The sequence below is a fragment of the Puma concolor genome, chromosome B1 (genome assembly GCF_028749965.1).
Source record: "Puma concolor isolate L17-30 chromosome B1, mPumCon1.1.hap2, whole genome shotgun sequence".
NCBI lineage: Eukaryota > Metazoa > Chordata > Mammalia > Carnivora > Felidae > Puma > Puma concolor.
The window spans coordinates 156,866,002-156,889,552 of NC_141670.1; the positions used below are offsets into that span (position 1 = coordinate 156,866,002).

The 23,551-nt window shown below is 35.1% G+C and overlaps 1 protein-coding gene across 33 annotated transcripts in view; it reads right to left on the reverse strand.

Moving 5' to 3' along the window:
* Positions 1-23,551, reverse strand: part of ADGRL3 (adhesion G protein-coupled receptor L3) — an 847,777-nt gene that overhangs the window by 67,866 nt on the left and 756,360 nt on the right. For all 33 annotated transcript variants that reach the window (XM_086704954.1, XM_086704959.1, XM_086704957.1 and 30 more), the window contains 2 exons: positions 16,866-16,932; positions 14,710-14,801 (listed from right to left, as the gene is read on the reverse strand). In XM_086704954.1, the coding sequence (XP_086561080.1) occupies positions 14,710-14,801; positions 16,866-16,932 (159 nt within the window). The remainder of the gene's footprint in view (positions 1-14,709; positions 14,802-16,865; positions 16,933-23,551) is intronic.

Below are 23,551 nucleotides of genomic sequence, written 5' to 3' on the forward strand. Positions count from 1 at the left end.
ACTGTGCAGACTTCACAACCTCTTGTAGAGCTCCTGAATCTATCCTCTAGCTGCTCCATGCTCAGCTGCTAAAGGCTTACCCCTGTGACCTACGGATGACTGTCTTTGGGCATGAGAGCTATTATGCCACAGAGTCAGAAGTACCTGGGAGTTTACATTCCATTCACACCACACAGGGAGCCTGTGGTCAATTACTAACAGGTGTGAAATTATACAACACCAGCTCCTTTGCCTCAAGGTTGGAAAGTTGCAAAGTATAATTTACACTCCAGTGCTCCCTTTGGCATCTGGGTCAGTCTGAGACTTCACCCAAAATGACAACCTTGCACGCTTCTCCCTCTTACCTACACTGCTTCCCCTTACTTTCTTACTGATTTCTTCTGAAAGCACTTCCTAAATAAATTGTTTGACTGAATCCTTGATTCAGAGTCTGCTTCTGGGAGAACTCTACCTAGAATACTGACAGAATGTTCCCATCTTCCAACACTAATCAATCAACTGTCTTCAACAGCACCCCCACACACTATCTTTCCTCCTATTATAATGAAAGAAGTGCCTTTGTTCTTATAAAGCCAACATATCTGCTCATCCAGATGCTTCTAAAGAACTGTGCTTCCGGAGTGATTGTGCTCTCTCCTGCTTCATCAATGTCTTCTTCTCTATTGGCTCATTCTCACCAGGAAACATACTCTAATATTCTTTACTTTGAAGAAACAAAAATACCTTCTTCCTAGATCTCACTCTCCAGAGTCTCAAAGAATCTTAAGCGTTATCTTTTACTGAAAAATTTATCAAGTAATCCATATTTGCTCACTTCTCATTTTCTTTTTTTTTTTTTTTAATTTATTTTTGGGACAGAGAGAGACAGAGCATGAACGGGGGAGGGGCAGAGAGAGAGGGAGACACAGAATCGGAAACAGGCTCCAGGCTCTGAGCCATCCGCCCAGAGCCCGACGCGGGGCTCGAACTCACGGACCGCGAGATCGTGACCTGACTGAAGTCGGACGCTTAACCGACTGCGCCACCCAGGCGCCCCTCATTTTCTTAAAAGCTACTCTCTTTAGGCATCTTTCCCCACAAAATTCCACAGTGCCCCTGTCATTGACAGAACCATTGTTAATTTTTTCCATATTATCATATTTGCCCACTCAGAAATATTCTACGGTTGACTACTTCCTTCTATTCTGGGGCTTCCATGACATAATATTACATTTACCTTGTTGACTATACTTTCTGAATCACCTTTCCCAGAACAACATTCTTCTTAGGTGGTTTTATTCAGTAATTCACCCTAAATAACAGTAACTCTGAAATCTCTATTTCTAATCCTGACAAGACTGCTGTGCCATTAAAAATCCTGATAATTGCATTTTCCTTGCATGATTTTATGGTCCATAACTTAAAATACTAATAGAATCACAGGTTTTTAAAGATGGGGCCCTTAGTGATCATGTAATCCAATCACTAGATTTAAAGTTTCATAAGCACATACTCAATATAAAATGATGCTTACTGAAAAGAAAATCATCTCTTTTAAAATTAAACGCAATTTATTTATAGATGTGCAATGTGATCTAACAAGGAATATACAGTAATGGTTAAGGAAATGGACCCTCAGGTCTGACAATCTGTTGAAATCCTAGTTCTGGCACTAACTAGCTATGAGATCCAAAGGTGAGTTAATTACCCTCTTAGAAACTTAGAAGGTTTATTGCAAAGTTTAAATTTACACATGAGAAGGACTTAGAATTGTGCCTAGCACACAGTAAAACTTCAACAAGTTAACTAATTGTCTTATTATTTTGCACAAAATTTCAAATAGAAACAACACATAAAATCTCAAAGTGCTATCTGATCAAGTACAGCAATTACAGTTGATTTAGGGGCAGAACCAGGGAGTACTGGAATCTATGACTAAATTTTTACTTACAGTATGTGACTGAAAATACACCATAGTATTTAACTTAATATTGCCTACAATATTTTACTTTAAATATCTTCAGGAAGCATTTGAAATGGGTTGATTTGGACTTGGAAGCTAACAGTCTTTCAGCCCAATATTACTTATTCAAAGTTTCCCACGACACATTTTCAAAATCAGTAAATTTTGTTAAATTTTCAGACAAATTTATATATAGTCACCGAACTAAATAAAAATTACAATTTAAAATAATTTGTGTCATTTTAAAGAAAGCTCTGTTAGGAAAAAAAAAAGTATTTCCAGTTAGTTCTGATTACAGTAACCAAAACAAACTTTTAAAAGCCCAAAAATTGGGGCGCCTGGGTGGCGCAGTCGGTTAAGCGGCCGACTTCAGCCAGGTCACGATCTCGCGGTCCGTGAGTTCGAGCCCCGCGTCGGGCTCTGGGCTGATGGCTCAGAGCCTGGAGCCTGTTTCTGATTCTGTGTCTCCCTCTCTCTCTGACCCTCCCCCGTTCATGCTCTGTCTCTCTCTGTCCCAAAAAAATGGATAAACGTTAAAAAAAAATAAATAAATAAAAATAAATAAATAAATAAAAGCCCAAAAATTATGATACAAGTGAGATTTCTTGTGTACTTCATTCAGCCTTTGGAAGTACTCATATCTTCTACATAATACTTTAAAGAACTATCCCTTAAATAACGACTGGGTAAAAATTGGCTTTTGTATTGAAAAACAATGATCTGCTTGGAAGTAATCAAAAGTGATTCAAATGCTTTCATTTACATTTGGAATCTACAATTCCAAATTTACTCATTCCTTATATAATTGTTTATAAGCTGAAACTACATTAAAATAATATATTAAAAGTAAATGAAATCGTGTTTGTGAGTTTTACCCATAGTACATACGAGTTCATTTTACAAAATAGAATTAAACAAAATATCGGGTGCCTGAATGGTTCAGTCAGTGAAGCGTCTGACTCTGGATTTTGGCTCAGGGCATGATCTCACGTCGTGAGTTAGAGCCCAGCATCAGGCTCTGTGCTGACTGCAAAGCCTGCTTGGGATTCTCTCTCTCTCCCTCTCTCTGTCATTCCCCTGCTCGTGTACTCTCTCTCTCAAAATAAAGAAATGAACTTAAAAAAAAAATTAAACAAGATATTGCTAAATATTTTTAACCTTTATTCAAATGTTTAAAATTCAAGGAAAATAAAGAGCAATTATATTTTTAAATGAACAAAAAATATAAACATAGAGGTTAAAAGTTTTTTATCCCCAGAGGTGCCTGGGTGGCTCAGTCTGACTTTGGCTCAGGTCATGATCTCGCATTTCATGAATTCAAGCCCTGCATTGGACTCCACACTGACAGAGCGGAGCCTGCTTGCTTTTCTCTCTCTCTCTGCCTCTCCCCTTCTCTGCTCCTCCTCAATTTGAGTGCACTCTCTGTCTCTTAAAACAAATAAACTTAAGAAAAAATTATCCCCAAATTGTAACTAGATTCTTACATTAATTTTTAAATGATATATATAAAGCAATTTAAAACACTATTTGGAGACAAATGAATTTTATAGTAATTAAATGTTCTCATTTTCATAAGATTTGATTAAATTTTCATTATGTAGCTATACACATAGTAGCATATTAATAGAAAATTAGACTTGATTTTTGGAAACTTTTTCAGAAGTTAGAAATATAGGATGACTCAGAAAAATGACATTCTTAGGCTGTTCTATCACTAATATGTTTATGGACATAACGTAGGGCAAGCCATTTTCAAGGAAAATTTTGCATGAGTACTATAATATTCACCATACTAACTTCAAAAAATCAAGATTGCTGTGGTATAACAAAAAAATAAATATTTGGTCTTTGTTCCTGGGGCAGACTTTCTCAAACCGTGAAATCTCTTGAGTGATAACAGTGTCTTTTGTATGCTAATGAATGATGGAGGTGGGCAGAGAGAATAGGAAAGAGTGGAGGTGAGCAGAAGGGACAGGTCTGGAGAAAAAGCCGTGATTAGAGGCTTGGAACTTTCAGCCCCACTCCTACCTACAACTCCACCCCTAGTAAAGGGTGGGGGCCCAGAAATTGAGTTCTATCATTATTGGCCAATGATTTGATCAATCACATCTTTGTAATGAAACCTCCACTAAAACCCCTAACAGATGCTGCAGTTCAAGGAGCTTCTGGGTTGGTGAACACTTTGGAAGGGCTGGAGGGTAGACTCCAGAGAAGCCACCCACCCAAGTTTTACACTGCTGCCAACTCAGTCCCTCCCCCTTATGCGTCTTTTTTTTTTTTTTTTAATGTTTATTTCTTTACGTTAGAGAGAGAGAGAACACAACCAGGGGAAGGAGAGAGAGAAGGAGACACAGACTTTTAAGTTTATAACAAGTATATATATTAATATTCATGTTAATATATAAATAGGGAAGTAGATGATTAAAATAATCTTAGAATAATGTTATAGTTTTCAATGTTATATAACTTTCTTCCCAGGTAGACGAATACTTCTAGACATAATGGGTACTTACTACGTATGAGTCATGATAGTTTACTACATTACTTTAAAGGAAAACATCTGCTGGCCAGTAAATTAACAGAACTCAGTCATAATTTTATCATATAAAGGAAGAACTGTTTTGTCTATACTCCTTCTTATATAAGACGAACCTTCACTGTACACATAGATCCCATTCCCCTGCCTACTCAAATGTAGAAACCACACAATTCTCCCCTCTTGCCAACATCAACTACCTGTCCATTCTTACCAGATTAAAAGGAAGAGGCTGTAATCTCTATCATGCTGAAAATTAACCAATGGATAAAACACAAAACTCCCTTGATCTTACATTTTCCTTCAGCTACTACATATCTTGGCTCTTATTTACAGAAAAAGATCCAAAAGAGTTGTGTTTACATGTCATTTTTAACTCCTCTCTTCCTTTTCTCCCCTCAATCCACTCTAATAAGGCATTGTCAATCACTTTGCTAAAACAGCTTTTGTCAAATGCACAGGGATCTCCAGGTGGTCCAGTGATAATGGTTAAGTTCCCACCTCAACTGAAAGGCTTGATTCACCTAGCTTCCAGAACCTCTAGTCCTCTTCCCCTTCCACTGGATGCTTTTTCTAAATCTATTTTGTAGGCTCAGAATTTCTAATATGTCTAAAAGTTAGTGACACAGGGTTATTTATAGTCATTGGTGTTCTTATTTTATTTTACCCAATATCCCTTTATTTTATCCAGTATCATATAGATTTTTAAAAAAATCCACCTTGACCAATCTTCCTAAGATTGCAGCCCACACTTCTAGGTCTGAGGAGTGGCCACAGGGAAGCTGTTTGTGGGAATGATAGATGGAGCTTAGTCCTGACTAACATCAATGAGCTACTGAACTGACTCTGGAACCATCTAGTTCTGGATTGTTTGGGCCCATAAATCATCAGTGTCATAATTTAGACCACAATATGGGTCAGCATTTGATACTTACGGCAGGAGCTATCCTAACAGAAACATACGTTCTAGTGACTAGTGAGGGAAACCAGTGTGACTAGAATATCACTATCTTATTAAACCATCACATACCACTTTTATATATATAGAATATTATATGATTTGAAAAAAATATTATATTAATGATATCAAATTATTATTTATATTAAATACTACATTAAATGATTTGAAAAAAAGTATATATATATATATATATATATATATATATATATATATATATATACCACATACTTATCACATACCACTTTTACTATTTTTCTGCTTTTTTTTTCAAATCATTTCACTCTGCTTAATTTTTAAAGGAGATGTATCGCTGTGACAAACAAAAAAGGATTATTTGACATTATGGAAAATAATAAATATACAGAAAGTGAAATCAATACTAAACACAATTGGGGGGGCCTGGGTGGCTCAGTCGGTTGAGCATCCGACTTCGGCTCAGGTCATGATCTCACAGTTTGTGAGTTCAAGCCCCATGTCAGGCTCTGTGCGGACAGCTCGGAGCCTGGAGCCTGCTTCAGATTCTGTGTCTCCTTCTCTCTCTGCCTCTTCCCCACTTGTGCTCTGTCTCTCTCTGTCTCTCAAAAACAAATAAATGTAAATTTTTTTAAATAAAATAAACACAATAAAATATAAAACCACTACATGCAAACATAAAATAAAACAGACCTACACAGTGATGAATCCAAACTGAAATCTCCAGGGTTCCTTGTCATTGCTCCAACGACCTACTCCACATCGACACTGAGATGTTCAGTCTTTCAAAGTTATGTTGTTGAAAAAACCTCTCTTGACTGACACCTCATGTATTTTTCCTACAGGTTTCCACATCTTAGTAATAACAACTCACCCTTCCAGTACCCCAAGCAACAAACTTTGAAATCACAATCCACTCCTTTCTCTTATAGCCTATATAAAATAAATTCAAATTGTTTGTCTTCAAAATAAATCCAAACTTTTCGTGCTTCTGATATTAAATAAACTAATGAAAAATTAAAAAAATAAAGATCAAATAAAAGTTCCTATATAAAAATTAAAGAAAATCTGTGAATAAGATGGAATACTAATGTTATTTACTTATAATTTTCACTCAGACTTCTTCCACTCTTACGAAAATTTGCACTTAACTACTTTTGGGGAAAATGAATCTTATTGACTTCAGAAATGTTGGCTTCATAAAAAAATTCCATTTCCCAAGCTTTTCCAAATTCTGACTGCACACCTCACGTAGGATACAAAGGAAATCTCAGTCTAAGTCACATATAAAAAACAAAAAAAACTGCTAATTTTTATGTTTTTTACTATAAAGAAGAACTATTTTTCCCTTAGGTAGGCAGCCTTTCAGGCTTTCTCATCCTTAGACTGTAACTGACTCTCCTAAATTTGATATAAATTTTATGTGATTATTTTAGGGAAAAGTGAAACTATTATTTGATCTTAAGTATAATGCAGAACAGTTCCAGTGTGCCTACGACAGTCATGCTTCAAACTATTTTCCTCAAATGTCAGCTCTCCCAGTGTATAAAACACTGATGCATAAACCACCTGGCTTCTAGAAAGATCATATGGGGATTTAAATACACTTCAATGAAAAAAAAAACTTAAGAAATAAAAGAGAGAGAGAAACACTTTTACATTTCAGAAAACTTTAAAATGCATGATTCAACGAGACTGGCAACAACACTTGCAGAATGCATACCTTTGTGAATCTGTGGCTGAAATTCATTTTCCAGATAAGTAATTGTGAAACGCTTTTACTGTGGAAATTAACTTACTCAGTAAAAGACTAACGGCTACTTACTACCTTAACTTGTTGGAAACAAATCTAGTGGTGTTATATCAATACACAGAACTGCACACAGTGTTTTTTAGACTATTACTCTTCAGAAACACCTGGATCATTTATGATAATGTTATGATGTATTTCCAGGGATCTTTAACCACAGACCAAGGAAGTGGAGGAAGACTGGGAAAAATGAAATAACAGATAGATGATATACCTTTCAGAATTTTCTTGAACATTATTGTATCTTATTATAATCAATAAAATAAATCAATGACTATTTCTACTCTTTCTAGAATGAGTGCTTATGGGATATATGGGAATGAGCAGGTTTACCTGATTAAAAAAAAAAAAAAAAAGATTTGGTGAAACACATCTTTACTATAGTGTGCTGACCCAGTAATCTTTTTATAAGAGAGGTGACAGTTTTTAAAAACCACATCTCTAAATATTTAAAATACTTAGAAATTGGTAAAATTTTCATTGGAATTTAGCAGCATCCGTGGTGAAAGGTAAACTATGAATAAAATCAATTGCTTGGAGATATAAGCTATTTTTTTAAGTCTTCATGGACTATATGGACTATACTGACCTTCCTTGTAAAAAACTTAATATTTCAACATTTTTATATCACTAGCTAATATTTAGAGAAAAATGAGAAAGTACTGAAAACATTTTCATAAAAACTCATCTGGAAACTTTGAAATGGATCAATATTTTTACTAAACACAACTCAGAACTAGACTTACTACCATCATAAAGGTTCGAACTCTTTTTAGGATATTGCTCTGACCACAGTATAAAGATGATACCTGCTGTTTGAAAAGGCGGCTGGCTCTCTCTCCTTTCTCCTACATACCCTCTCTCTTCTAGCTACATATACATATATAGCCATCTTAATGTATTAACATAAGAAGAAAACTTAAAGCCTTAAAATATTCTGGTGATATTGTTGCATTTTTCAAGATTAAGTCAATTTGCTCTTCTGTCTTCTATTTACAGAACCCTACACCCTAACTCCATAAAGTAATAATGTAATACTAGTAATAAGGTAATAATGTAACATATTACATTCAAGCTGAATGTAATTCTGAGTTAACTGTTTCCAGCAACATCTAGAAACATAGACCTCAAAGTGAAAGTTACCTTTAAGGAACAGAATAAGTAATTACTGACACTGGTGAGGTATAACTTTTTTAAAATTATTATTCAGCCCTTAAGTTATTTAGAGCCTTCTTAGATTTCTTTATGTATGGCAGGTGTCCAAACTCACTGAGCATACTTTTTTTTCTTCAGGACTAACTATAAAATTTGCTATTTAATAGTTAAATGAACATTTTACTCCTATAGCCAATTCTTTCATAATAGAATAAGTTTGGGTTTTTTTTTTTTAAAAAGCCATCCTTAACAACATTCTTAATGATACCCCATGGTAAACAAATTCTAGGCAGTCAAATTCTAACAGGATTTTGATATGAAGTTGAGCAGATTTCACCATGGAAAACACAAAGAGCCAAAGGAAGCAGTGTATTTCTACATTATAGTTAAAAATAATCATACCATTATGTATGGGCACAAATTATGTGATGTATGCATTATACATATAATTATATTTAATTATCTCAAAGCTCTACAAAGTAGATACAATTATGCCCAATTCAGAGGAGAGCCATGATGAAACTTACAAGGTAAGATAACCGTTACAAGACTGAATAGAAAATCAAACCCAGTGTGTCTGACACTGAAGTCATCGCTCCCCTCTATTATTGTCTTCCCTTAGCAATTAGAGCACAGGGAAGAAGGAAGAAAAGTGAAAGTATTTCTTTAAACCATGTGACAATATGTTTGCCAACCCACCACTCCTGCTAAACCTAAGGTAAGAGAAGAGACCAGAAATCAGAAAACATGACTAAGCCAAAACTGGAAGTCTCGAAGCCAAATTCTATATATGGGAAAGGGCAAAGGGACAAACACAAGAAAGAGAAGCTTAAGTTGACTCCTTGTCCCTCCATACAGGCACTGATTTTCTTTCTTAGGCCTAAAAGCCTCTACTATGACTTTTTAGTCTTTAAAGTACCTGTGATGTTATTAAACCAATAATAGAAGAAATAGTTGATAACCATGTAAACAATACATTTTTATTTTGAGGGTAATTGTCAAGAGTGCTATAAATGCTCCTCAAGAAGTAAAGTTTTAGGGGGCACCTGGGTGGCTCAGTCGGTTAAGTGTTCAACTCTTGATATAAGCTCGGGTCATGATCTCACAGTTCCTGAGATGGAGCCCATGTTGGACTCTGTGAGGATGACCGTGCGGAGCCTGCTTGGGATTCTCTCTCCCCTTCTCTCTTTCCACCCCCCCCCCCCCACCGCTTGTGCACTCATGCACATGCTCTCTTTCAAAATAAATAAATAAACATTTTTAAAAATTAAAAAAAATAGTTTTACACATCATTATACTTCAGCAACAGTGGAGGTTGACTTTGTGCTGGTAATAATTCAATAATTATTTTATTCATATTTACACATATGTATGTATTTAAAATTAGATTTTTGCTATGATTACTATAAGCTGCAATTTCAACTTGTCAGAAACTCAACCAGAAACTTATAAAGACTGGAATTACTTTTTTTTCCAAATGATTACCTATTTTGATGAAAAAGAGACAAAAGACAAGTAAGCAAGCAGTAAATAGAAATGTAGTTTTAAATTTTAATTACTTATTTAGAAATCTGAGAATTGGCATACCTCAGTTCCTCAGTAATCCTGTTACCTATAGTAATTCACTCTATTATTTTTTACAGAGTATAACATTAATATAGTAATGAGCCAGCCAAATGAATTCTCTAAACTAACACAAAAATGTGCTTATTTTACTGACGATGAAATAAATTTTGATTTAAAATATAATTAAATTATTTAAAAAAAAATTAAATTAATTAAGGTAAATTGGAAGTCAGCCAGGCATAGTGTTAGGGAAAAGAAAGTGTTAGGGAAGGGAAACGGCAGAGTTAAAACCTGAAGCAAAAGAGAGTACATCCAGAGTGCCAGAGGGGCAAATGGCTTAACAAGAGGCCAGGGACACCTTGGTTGCTCAGACAGTTAAGCATCAGACTCTTGATTTTGGCTCAGGTCATGATCTCACCGTTTGTGAGATCAAGGCCCTCATCAGGCTCTGCACTGATAGTTCAGGGCCTGCTTGTGGTTCAGTCCCTCTCTCCCTCTCTCTCTGCCCCTCTCCTGCTCAGTCTTTCTCTCTCAAAAATAAATGCATAAGTATTTACAAACAAAACAAAACAAGAGGTTAAAGAAAGAAAGAAGCGACTAGACCAGGAAGGTTTTGTAGGGTGGGGTAGGGAGTCTGGACTTTTGTGTGAGAGTAACAGGAAGCCACTAAAGAGTTTTACCCAAGGGAGTTGCATAGTGGGATTTGCTTTTAAAGAGATCGCTTCAGCTGAAGGTGGCAGCAAGAATCAATACAAGGAGAGATATTACAATACCACTGCAGTGGTTCTGCAGAAATTGATGGTGGCTTTTAAAAAATGGTGGCAGGGGTGCCCAGGTGGCTCAGTTAGTTAAGTGGTTCAAGTCACGATCTCATATGAGTTGGAGGCCAGCCTTGGGCTCTCAGTTGAGAGCTCAGAGCCTGGAGCCTGCTTTCAATTCTGTGTCTCTGTCTCTCTCTGCTCCTCCCTTGCTCATGCTTTGTCTCTCTCTGTCTCTCTCTCTGTCTCTCTCTCTCTCTCTCTCTCTCTCAGAAATAAATTAAAAATAACTAACTAACTAACTAACTAACTAACTAACTAACTAACTAACTAAATGGTGGCAGTGAATACGGGGAGAAGCAAACACATTTTAGATAAAGGAGAGATCTATGTATGAAAGAACATGCATAATGAAGGCAGTAAATATTTGATAATTGAATGAATGGTTTTAGAAAGATGTTGACTTTTGAAAGGTCTTATATGTTGGCTTTTTGTCCTCAATAAAGTGAACAATCTTAATAAAGTGGCTCATCTTAATCATTTTACAAAAATACAAAAAAACCCAAGAAAACATTATTAAATTTTATACCCTGTCTTACATACTGAAAAAAAGATTATCCAGATAAATTTACAAATTTATAAAATTTATTTACAAATAAATACTCTCATATCACCTGTAATATTTAAAAATACATTATTATACAGATCCTTGTGAATTTTTCAAAATAAAAAGGATGACAGGCTTTGTGCTTTCCCTAGTGATAAAATCATTATTACCTTTTAAAAATTCTTCTTTCCTTACCAATTATGCCCTGTTGATTTCTTTACAAGTACTTCTTAAATAGTTAATATATTTTAAATAAAATGAAATGTCCTTCAGATTCTGGGAAGTTTAAGGAATATTTTCTTGAGATTGCTTTCTTATTTTCCCTCTCCCACATGCCCCTGTGTCCTGCAAATGGCCTTCTTTCCTACTTGATAGAGGAGAGTGGGCAGAAATTCCTCAGTTTACTGCCCTGCCCTGCTTCTCCACCATATCTACATCATATATATTACTTATTTCATCCAGTCTCAGTGGAAAAGAACACCCTTTCTTCTCGTACCTAGGTAGAAAAGCATCCTTCACGTAATCTAATAGAGTAGAATTGGTCGACCACTATTCTGGATCTCATTCTCTACAATTCCTCAAGTCGCAGCTATAACAATGATTCCCTTTCTTATGTTTCTAACCACTCTATTACTGTTCTTCTCCATCAGCACGTCCATACCCTGTTTTTTCCATCTCAAAACTACCCCTTCTAATAACTACTTAATTTCTCTTCTTGCCTTATTGACTCTTTAGAAAAAATCATCAAAGGCTTGTATATATATTCCTCTGCTCATTTGATGGTTGGCTATGTTTCATTATTATACCCATTTTGTCTTATTTTTAATTTTTTTTTTTAACGTTTATTTATTTTTTTGGGACAGAGAGAGACAGAGCATGAATGGGCGAGGGGCAGAGAGAGAGGGAGACACAGAATCGGAAACAGGCTCCAGGCTCTGAGCCATCAGCCCAGAGCCCGACGTGGGGCTCGAACTCACGGACCGCGAGATCGTGACCTGGCTGAAGTCGGACGCTTAACCGACTGCGCCACCCAGGCGCCCCTGTCTTATTTTTATTTTTACAAGTAGGTTATTTATTTATTTATTTATTTATTTATTTATTTATAAGTAAGCTCTGCGTCCAATGTGGGACTTGAAGTCACAACCTTGAGATCAAGAGTCACATGTCTACTGACTGAGCCAGCCAGGTGCCCCATTATTGTACTCATTTTAAAAGGACAGGAAGGGGGCGTCTGGGTGGCGCAGTGGGTTAAGCCTCCGACTTCAGCCAGGTCACGATCTCGCAGTCCGTGAGTTCGAGCCCGGCGTCAGGCTCTGTGCTGACAGCTCAGAGCCCGGAGCCTGTTTCCCATTCTGTGTCTCCCTCTCTCTGACCCTCCCCCATTCATGCTCTGTCTCCCTCTGTCTCAAAAATAAATAAAGGTTAAAAAAAAATTAAAAAAAAATAAAATAAAAGGACAGGAAGGCTTCACAAGGTTAGATAAATTTTCCAAAGGCTATAAACTATAAAGCAGCTTGGACAGAACTTAAATCAAGATATTCTCATTTAAGGCTTTACTTTGCTTTGTAATATAAAGCTTAATGCCATCAATGTCATTCATGTAATTATTGCCATTTGTGTGTTTGTTTTTTTAAGCAATAACATCATAAAGACTTGACCCATATCACCTGAAGAAATATATATGAATAATTACAGAACAAATTGGTCTTTTAAAATATGTGACTATAATAAGCACAAGACCTTTTTTTGCTGATTTTTTTATGTTGTAAAAGCTGTTACATAGATACCAAAGCATTCACTTTTGATAGTACTTTAAAAACAACATAAATGGTAATAAAGTATTACTTGCAGTTTGCTTTATACCATAAAATAAAAGAGACAAAGAAGTTATCATTTACACTAAAGTAATAAAAGTATGATACGGCAAAGAAAACTTATTTTATAAGCCTATTTATTTATTTACTTATTTACTTATCTAAATTCAATTTCATCAGGAACAGACAGTCCAAGGAACGAATACTACAGTTTAGAAGGGCAGTCTAATTGTACAGAATTCAAGAAAGTAATGACTATTATCACAACTAAGTAACATTACGAACTACAAAAGTCTACTACTCATTGTAGATAATTCTTATTTTGCTCCATTATATTATTTCTCTAATTTCTTAGCTATCCTTTTCAGTAAATTTAAACAGATGATTCCTTCAACAAAATTAACCACTTAGTGTCAATACACTTTTGTCACTAAAGTCTTTAATGTATTGCTTTATTCCATAACATTCATTAAAGGCCTACTATGGGCAAGAAACTGTGTCAGGCACTAAATGTAGATGAAAAATGGGTGACATAGCTGCTATCTGAGGTAGTTCGAGGAGAATGTTCAAAAGTCACAGGTGACCTCATGAAACGTCTGAAAGTACATTCATTTAAATAAAAACATTTAGCCAGGTTAATACATAGCACAGGCAAATTATATACAATTACAATTTAATATGTAACATATATTAATGACTAATGTACATCTCCCCATTACAATCTCTCTCAAGTGTCCCAGCCTCTGAAGGGACAACATAAAAATTTTGGTTATACTGAGAAACTATTTTTCTTTTCAGAAAATGTAAATTAGCTTCTTTTGTATATATATAAAAAAGTACTACTAGTGTGGAAAGGAATGTGAATATTTTCATATCTCTGCATGGCAAGGGCTTTCTGAGCATAGAGAAATAGAATTTGGATTAAAGGACAAACCTTGGAAGTTAAAAGATGGCTGAGTAGATAGAGAGACTTCTGGAGTGCTTTACCTCCCAAGAGGGAAGCGTTAACATTTCAAAGGGGTTAAAGCCTGGAGCTATATATTTATATACCATAGGACTTTCCATGGGGAGTTGGGTTTTCTCTTCCTCTCTCAGAAGGAGAGGGGGGCCAGCTTCATAACAGCTCCTCTACAATTGCCCAGATTAATAATCTTGGGATTCTTCTCCTGTGGTGTAAAATCTCCCTTGTGCTGCTCACAGGGTCACCATTCTACTCTCTTCACATTGCTCTGAAGGGGGAGATGGGGTGTTGGTAACTGATGTGGTTACTGCTCCAAGAAATAACAGTCTATCCAGATACAGAAACTTTGTATTGGCTCAGGAAAAAAATAATAAATGTACATCTTAAGAGCTTCTCATGTTGAAAATCAGAGTTTTGGGAAAAAGTTTTTTTGAAGATAAAGCTTCATTATACTTATTTTCAGGCAGATCAGGTCATCTCAGTAGTCAATAAATGATCTTATTCAGCAAAGACAACACATCGATCCTCATCATTCTGTCACAAGATTTCAATAGAATTAAAAGTAGGGATAATTTAGAGTACCAAACTTAGGATGGCTAAAGAAAACAAAAAGAAAAATCACTTACTTGATATTATCAAGGCAGCCTGATTCAGGTTTCAGAATGGCAGTATGATGAAACATTTTATATAAAGCAATCCCAAGGAAGATTACATTAAGCTGTAATGTAAAAGGTACTGTTATGTAGCATAACTGGAATAAAAAAAAAAAGTAAGTCTATTCTCCATAACAGATGAGTTGTTCTGGGAAATTAGCTCTCACTATACTTATAAAGGAATTGGATCATAGATGATTGCCTAGTATTTTAGCAAAGGCAAGAAGCCACTTTAGGGAGTTGGGATACCAATGAGTTACAAAGCACCATTATGCCAAAATACATACAAATAAAAAATCAGCAGCAGTTGGAATGATGCTGTGGAAACTGTAAAACAACTCAAAGCCAGGTATATGTTGAAAAAAATGGGCATCTGGGTGGCTCAGTTGGTTAAGGTTCCAACTCTTGATTTCTGGTCAGGTCACCATTTCTTGGTTGGTGAGTTCAAGCTCCATGTCAGGCTCTATGTTGACAGCATGGAACCTGCTTGGGATTCCTCTCTCTCCCTTTGTCTCTGCCCCTATCCTGCTTGTGCATGCGCACGTGCTCTGTCTTCTCTCTCTCTGTCTCTGTCTCTCTCAAAATAAATAAACATTAAAAAAAATAAAAAACAAAAAAAAAATTATTCCAGGTGTGTTATTATTTCTGCCCTCTGAACGTGGCCCCAAATTTACTGTTTGGGGATATATTTTGTGAACACAGCCCCAAATTTACTATTTGGGGATATATTTTGAAATGTTACATTCCAAAAACATAAATACTAAAATCAATAATATATTTTTGAAGAGCTAGATCAAAAGGATTATAAAATGGTGGTAAATTCTAATGCTACAACAAACTAGCATTAAAGTCCAGAAAACACTCAATGGTACCGTTATATCACTAGAATCACCAGAGAGAGGATAGAACTTAAAGCAAAACAAAACAAAAAGTTCCAGTGTAAATTCCACATATTACATATATACAAACTACAGAAAATATATTGAACTGTCCTTTGTGACCTGGTTTGTTTTAATATGTTCCAAAATTTAGGATTGGTGGGGTCGAGGAAAATCCAATTATAAGCCCTACTGAAGTTCTCTCAATAATACAATTCTATAATCCTTTATCAAATCCAAAAAGTCTGAAAAGTGAGAGTATTAAAAAATTAATTGAGTGGCCAAAAAGCCTAACCTTAACTAAATCTATTTGGTGGGAAAACTGAACTTGTACTGACATAGGGTTCTTCTATCTTTATTCCATTTCCTTTTACTTTCCCATTTTTTTTTTCTGCTGAATTATTACTGTTTGGTTTTAGAGTCCTGCCTTGTCCCTACTGTTGATATTCATTGATGTGTTTGCTTTGGGCAACTGTTTATTCTCTACTAGGAATTCTATCTAATATGCAGTACATGTACCATATTGTCTTTCTGACGTTTGAAAACTTTCTGAATTCTAAAATATGCCTGCTTCAAAGGATTTCAGATAATGAATTGGAGATCTATATCTTATTCAGAATCAAGAGGCCATTTTATTTGGAGAATGACTTTGTATTATAAAATGATGGGTATATAAATAATGCCAAAAATAGAAACTAAATTACAATAAATAATTCATATTTGAAATCAAGATATTATGCATCTAAAAATACAAAAAGAAGTATGATTCCAAACACTTGTGTAACTTATTTGTGCCATTCTTAAGTGAAATCCTTCTGAATTTTAAAGTTTTTGAGATTTATATAAAAAACAAAACTGGAAGGAATAGTAAGGTATATTGCCATATTTCCAATTTCTGATTTCATTCATAGTTCAAATTATGTAAATGAAAGACAGGAAATATACTGTTGTGAAACTTGAAGTCATTGCTGTTCAAAATCCTACAAAGCCAAATAGATTATGTTGGATCGGGCTCCTAAGGAACTATGGTACTGCATAAATATTTGCAAAGGCATGTTTTCTACTCCAACAGTGTTGATTACATTTTTTACAATATAAAAGTAGACTCTAATGAGTGTCTAATTGCTTGAGTCATATAGGGTCAAAAAGTAGATGCTTTTCCCAAATTCACCTATGTAAATTAAAGATGGCCAGATCATAGAAATTTTATTTTTTGACCTGGGAGACACATAGTTAGTGAGGAGTTCTTACCATAATTATCAAGGTCGCTGGTCCTATAAAGCTCCAAATGAAGTAGGTGTCAAGTCGGAGCCAACATCTGCAATGAAACACAAGGGAGAGAAGGGATTAAGGACTGGGTATGGGACATACATCAAAAGTGAGAGAGTGACAGAGAAGAATGTGAACTGCAAAGCATCCCACTGGGAGACAGGAAATATTACATCGCTTGTTCATTTAAATGCTGAATTATGTGCCCAATTTCTGACAGCACTATTGATGGAGTAAGATAATTACCCCTGGAGGAAGCAGGGAAAAAATGGCACTAGGCCTATTTGCTAAGTCCTTTTGTGTCTGTCATAGGACCCTTAAAAAAAAAAAAAAAAAAAAAAAAAGAAAAGAAAAGAAAAGAAAGAGAGAAAAAGCCATACACATAGCCATTAAATCGAGTAGCTTTAAGCTATCCTTTTCTCTCCAATTATGGTGCTACATAACCTGTCTATCAGCTGTCAGGCAAAGTGACATTTTCCTGTCAAGAAGATCTGAGGAAATTCAGTACAAAGAAGAAATAAATTTGGTATCAGAAGATTGAAGTTTAATTAGGTTGGGCAGCCAACCTTTGAGAGTTCTTGAGTCTGAAAAAGTGCATTGTTACTGCCAATGCTTCTGGGGTTGCAAATGATCCTTAGCATCCAGTGAAGTTGATTCATGACCCAAAAGTAAATTATTAATCACTTAATTTCAGTCACATTTAATACTCCCCCAATTCTTAAAGCCTCTGGGAAATTACATTTTCATTCTTCAGGATGACAGGAAGACAAAATGGAAGTGACTAGTTATGAGAAAGATTAATGTAAATTTTGAACAAATTACATTTGATGTTAAAAATCATATCTTGAATTATTTGCCATTCTGCTAGATTTGAAGAATAATCAAAAAAGAAAACACCTCCAGTGGAAAATATTCAAGAGTGGTTTGCTAAGTAGTCTAAAACTGCAAGTCCAAAGTAGATAAGTATTTGATTATTATGAAAATGTTACTTAAATCTCAGCAATAATGGACTACCAGAGAAGGTATGAAGAAAGGAACTTATCAATGTCCATCGGTAGAGGAATGGATCAATCAAATGTTTTCTATTCATATGAGGAAATGTTATAAAACAGGTAAAAGGGAGGAGGTGGATTTTTATATGTCAACAAGAGAGATCATAACAACAAATGCCTTACACCTTTGAACATGCAGTTCACCCTTGAACAACATAGTTTTGAAGTGTGTGGGTCCACTTCCATGTGGATTATTTTTTGATAAATACAGTACAGTCCTGTAAATGTACTTTCTCTTCCTTGGGATTTTCTTAATAACATTTCCTTTCCTCTAGTTTACTTTATTGTAAGAACACAGTGTATCATATATATAACATATAAAATATGTGCTAATTGACTATTGATATTATCGGTACGGCTTCTGTCTGGTCAACAATAAGCTATTAGTAGTTACGTTTGGGGGGGGATCAAAAGTTATATGCAGATTTGGACTGCACAGGGGTCAGCACTCAGAGCTCTTCAAGTGTCAAGTGTATATTTAAAATATTACTTATATTTTTGACAGATATACACACACATATAAGTAATTTTATTTAATTGAAAGGGAAAAAATCAAACTCATATTAGTGTTTGCCTCTAATATGAGAGTAGGAGGACTAAAAGTGGACCAAAGGGCTTAACCATATGTTTTATTTTAATAATTACTGGAAACAACAAGCCAAAATACAACAGTCTAACATCTGAGTGATTGAGGCAGTGACGTTTACTGTTTTTCTTTTGACTTTTCCATAACTTAATTTTTTAAAAAAGGTTAAATCCTAAATTTTTAAGCAAATTAAAAATAACCATATACTCTGAAAAGATCAATTTTAAAACAACAAAAATCCAGCTTTCTTCTACTAAGTTAAATATATGTAATTTCAACAGAAGTTTAATATTTGTCCTCCAAAAAGAAACTGACTTCAAGTTCATATTTTTTTACATAGATGGATATTTTTTCCTATATTCAAGATAAACATAACAATCCTACTTGAAAAAATGCTATCATGGAAACAATAAACACTTAAACTGCTAGCTCTTAGCTTGCTTAATTAGTTATCTTTTTGTTGGTCTGTTGTCCAAAAACTGTGGTCATGGAAAATAAAAGTATGGTGGTGCCAACAAGCAGAATCAAACCAGAAAATTCAGGTTTGAAATATGAATATTATCTTCGTGCTGACCACAGGGTAGTTTGCCATCACCCTAATACAGGTGTGTGTGTGTGGAGGGGGAAGACCAGAACAGAGGAAGTATTCATGAATCTCTCTTGGTTCTCATCAAAGACCATATTTTCCTTCAAGACCTCAAGATAAGAACAATAAAAGACAAAGCATGGACATTTTCCCATATTAGAACACACACACACACACACACACACACACACACACACACACAGTCCAAGAATGCTGCTGAAATTATAACATGATACAATACTAATAAATTTTGTAATGACTGTTAATAGTATAGCTCCTGTTGTTTTGTAGGTCAAACGTGTTTTTGAGAGCTAATTTAAGACATAAAACACATCTTCAAAATCTTTTTAAAAGAAAATGTGCTTCAAGAACTTCTGAAAAAATGTTGCTCTACAGGTTAAGGATTCTTATAAGGATAATTTAAATTATGTTATTACAGAGTGCTTTGGACTAGGTAGGGAATTTAAAATTTTTAAATCATCTTACCAAATGTGTTGTTAAAATGAAATAATGCCATTAAGTTTTAGCCTTACAAAGCTTTACTTTTTGGAAAACAGTCTCAGCAAATGCTTTATTTGGAAATAAACATGCTTTTGGCATAATGATCTTTTTTTTTTTTTTTTTTTTTTTTTTTTTTTAAAGAAGCCAATGTTTCTTTTTTTTTTTTTTTTTAATTTTTTTTTTTTTTTTTTTTCAACGTTTATTTATTCTTGGGACAGAGAGAGACAGAGCATGAACGGGGGAGGGGCAGAGAGAGAGGGAGACACAGAATCGGAAACAGGCTCCCCAGGCTCTGAGCCATCAGCCCAGAGCCCGACGCGGGGCTCGAACTCACGGACCGCGAGATCGCGACCTGGCTGCAGTCGGACGCTTAACCGACTACGCCACCCAGGCGCCCCTGGCATAATGATCTTTAAATGTGGAACTGAAATTACTTTAGAAATTATTATTTTTTATTTTTTAAGAAAATGCTACAATATCTATTTGGTGTAATAGATTTAAATTCCCTTTGGAGAGGATCAGTGAAAGAGGCAATATCAAACACTTAAAATGTACTGAGTAAATCATCCCTTCTTGAGCACTCTCTGGGCTTGACTATCTTCTGGAAGGCAGTGTGGCAAAAATCCCTTTTCTAATTCGATTGCCATATGGCCACACCTGCTGTTGTTTTTGGCCACATGCTGGTTTTCTCAAAGCTTTCTCTCTTTCCCATTGACTACTTTAAAAGTTTGAATGATTCCTGCCCCGAGTTCCCTGTGCCAATGTTGAAAGAATTCACCTGGCTTTAAGGTAAAGGAGAGTATTATGTCAGGGGTTTATTACATGCATGGACACATATATCCCATGTCATGGTATTCAAGAAGTCTAGGCCATTCAATGTGATGTGGCTATAGTGAAAATGCTCAGGTTAAGAGGAGACAAATGTGAGAGGAACAACTTACTTCATGAAGCACAATAAAGTCCAGCTTGCAAATGGATAGACAGACCTGTTATTGAAGAATATGATTTATCTGAAAATTGCCTTCATCCACTAAGCAATATTTAATTTGTGATGCCGTTAATGTTAATAGACCATTCTTGCTAATTTTTAAGATATGTCAATTTCTTTTTCTAATGAAATTCAGTCATATGAATGTAATTTATAAAGGATGTTTATACCAGTACAAAAGAGATGGCTTGCAGTTGAAAAAGCAAGTACATTCTGACCTCACTACATGCTTATTTGAAGTCATGTTGAAAAATATTGTGAGGTCAGATATATTTTGGAATTCAAAGGAGCACTTGTCATATATCATAAACCTTGACTTTTTTCCCATTTGCCTAATACAAAGAAGTCATAAAAATTATCTTTTTGTAGCATTTTTCAAATTGTAAAACCAGAATATATTGTTATATATTTGATGAAGTCTTACTATATTAATACAAGTTTACTGATTAAATATTCAAAAGAATGGGCATATTGCAGAATTATTCTCTTCTAAAATGTAAGAAATCATATTGCAAATTAAATAATAAAGTGTTGATATCGGATCAGTCTTCCATGAAAATGTCAATTATCAATCCAGCCTTTATCACCTTCATGTATACACAGAAATAATAAAACAAATTAATTTCTCAAAACAAGACAAGAGAAATAGACAAGAACATACTTCTAAAGCTTATTTTCTTCTACTATTAAATTACCATTTTATTATCATGAGTCATTTTAAAAAATGTCTGATTCTGTATTTAGAAAACTGGTAAGTTAATTACCCAACGTATATTAAGTGCCACCTAAAACATTTGTTTTACAATGCTTTTAGATTTCAGTAACATTATCAGAATCTACTTCCTTATGTCAAATTAGCATGTTTAATATAGTGTCATTAATATGCTCTGGGACATTATATTTTGTTGCCTATTTAATTTACTCTTATCCAACTAGATATCTGACTATTCTCCAGGGTCTGAAACAACGTAAGTTAACAATGGTGTTTTCTTCACTTCTACTCGACTCCAAATTGCAGACTGAACCATCCTTGGTGAGTATTAAATGTAGCCAATAAACAATATTTGGCTACTACTAGATCATAAAACTTACAAGGCTTAATTATATCAGGTTGTTTATGAGAGTTTGTATAATACATAATATTTCTTTTCTCTGTAACATATGCAGATCTCTTTATATTTGTACTACAAATATCTGGCAAGATTGAGAGAGAAAAGAAGGAATAAAGAGAATTGGGGCAAGAAAAAAAGGAAGTGAAGCGGAAAAGGGGCAAATATATACTTCAAGCATAATAACTTTGGTTCTAAACTCAGTGCATAGTATGTCTGTTAAGATTTTTTTTAAGTTTATTTATGTATTTTGAGAGAGAGAGAGAGAGAGAGAGAGAGAGAGAGAGAGAGAGAGAAAATCCCAGGCAGGTTTCATACTGTCAGTGCAGAGCCTGATGTGGGGCTCTAATTCATGAACTGTGAGATCATGATCTGAGTTGAAATCAAGAGCCAGATGTTTAACTGACTGAAGCCACCCAGGCGCCCTTGTTAAGACTTTTTTTTCCCCTGTTCAGATTTTTTTTTAACGTTTATTTATTTTTGAGATAGAGAGAGACAGAGCATGAACGGGGGAAGGTCAGAGAGAGAGGGAGACACAGAATCTGAAACAGGCTCCAGGCTCTGAGCTGTCAGCACAGAGCCCAACATGGGGTTCGAACCCACGAACTGCGAGACCATGACCTGAGCTGAAGTCAGACGCTCAACCGACTGAGCCACCCAGGTGCCCCGCCCTGTTCAGATTTTTTAATGCCATTTTCATCACAGCACACTCATGCATCTAATCTTGAAATACTTTGTGAGCAAGTATATGAACTGGAAAAAATATTGGCAGAGTGATGCAGGAATGGAGTGTGACCAGTGGTAGTCAAGACTAGCATTTGTGGTTCACCTACAGCTTGGGATCGCAGAATTCAGCACTAGATCTCATAGATGAAATGCAGGTTATATTATCTTCATGTCCCCAGTATGTTACTTGAAAGATAAATGTTTCACTACTTCATCAGCAAAATACATCCTACACTTTTAGGGTGGACTACAAAGGTTAGAAAAGCTTTAATTTATTATTACTAACTGTTGGAATATTTCCCATGGTCCCACATTGCTTAAGTTAATCCAGGCAACAACATAAGAATTGTAATCACTACTCTATAAACGGATGCTTTTAATACAATTTATTGTACTAAATTAGAACAATGTTGCTAATCATAAAATCTGTATTTCTTTATTTGTATCAGACAAATAACAGTACCAGTAATAATAATATTTCTAATTCAATAAATGCTTATATATACCAGATAATTTACATATATGCTTACTTATATATAGGGGCGCTAGGTGGCTCAGTTAAGCATCCGACTTTGGCTCAGGTCATGATCTCGCACTTTCTAAGTTCGAGCCCCACATTGGACTCTCTGCTGTCAGTGAAGAATCCACTTTGGGTCTTCTGTCCCCCTCTCCCTCTCTGCCTCTCCCCTGCTCACACTCTCTCAGAAATAAACATTTATTTATTATAAATTTAAAAAGATATATATATATATATATATATTCATACACATACACATATACATATCTATTTAATCATATATACAAAAACACATATTCTCAAACTTTGTAATAGTTTTGCAAGGTGCTTATTGATTGGAATTATAGATTGGAGAATGAAACTCTGGAAATCTAAGTGACCTGTCCATAGCTACAGCCCCTGAGGTGGGGCTGGAGCTCAAGGCCCTAAGATCTGAGTCACATGCTCTACCCACTGAGCCGGCCAGGAGTCCCCATCCAATTCAATGTTATTTAGCTGGGCTCCTTGTTTAATAATATTATAATCTAGTATTTAAAAAATATCAAGGGGCTCAGTTGGTTAAGCGTCCAACTTCGGCTCAGGTCACGATCTCACAGCTCATGA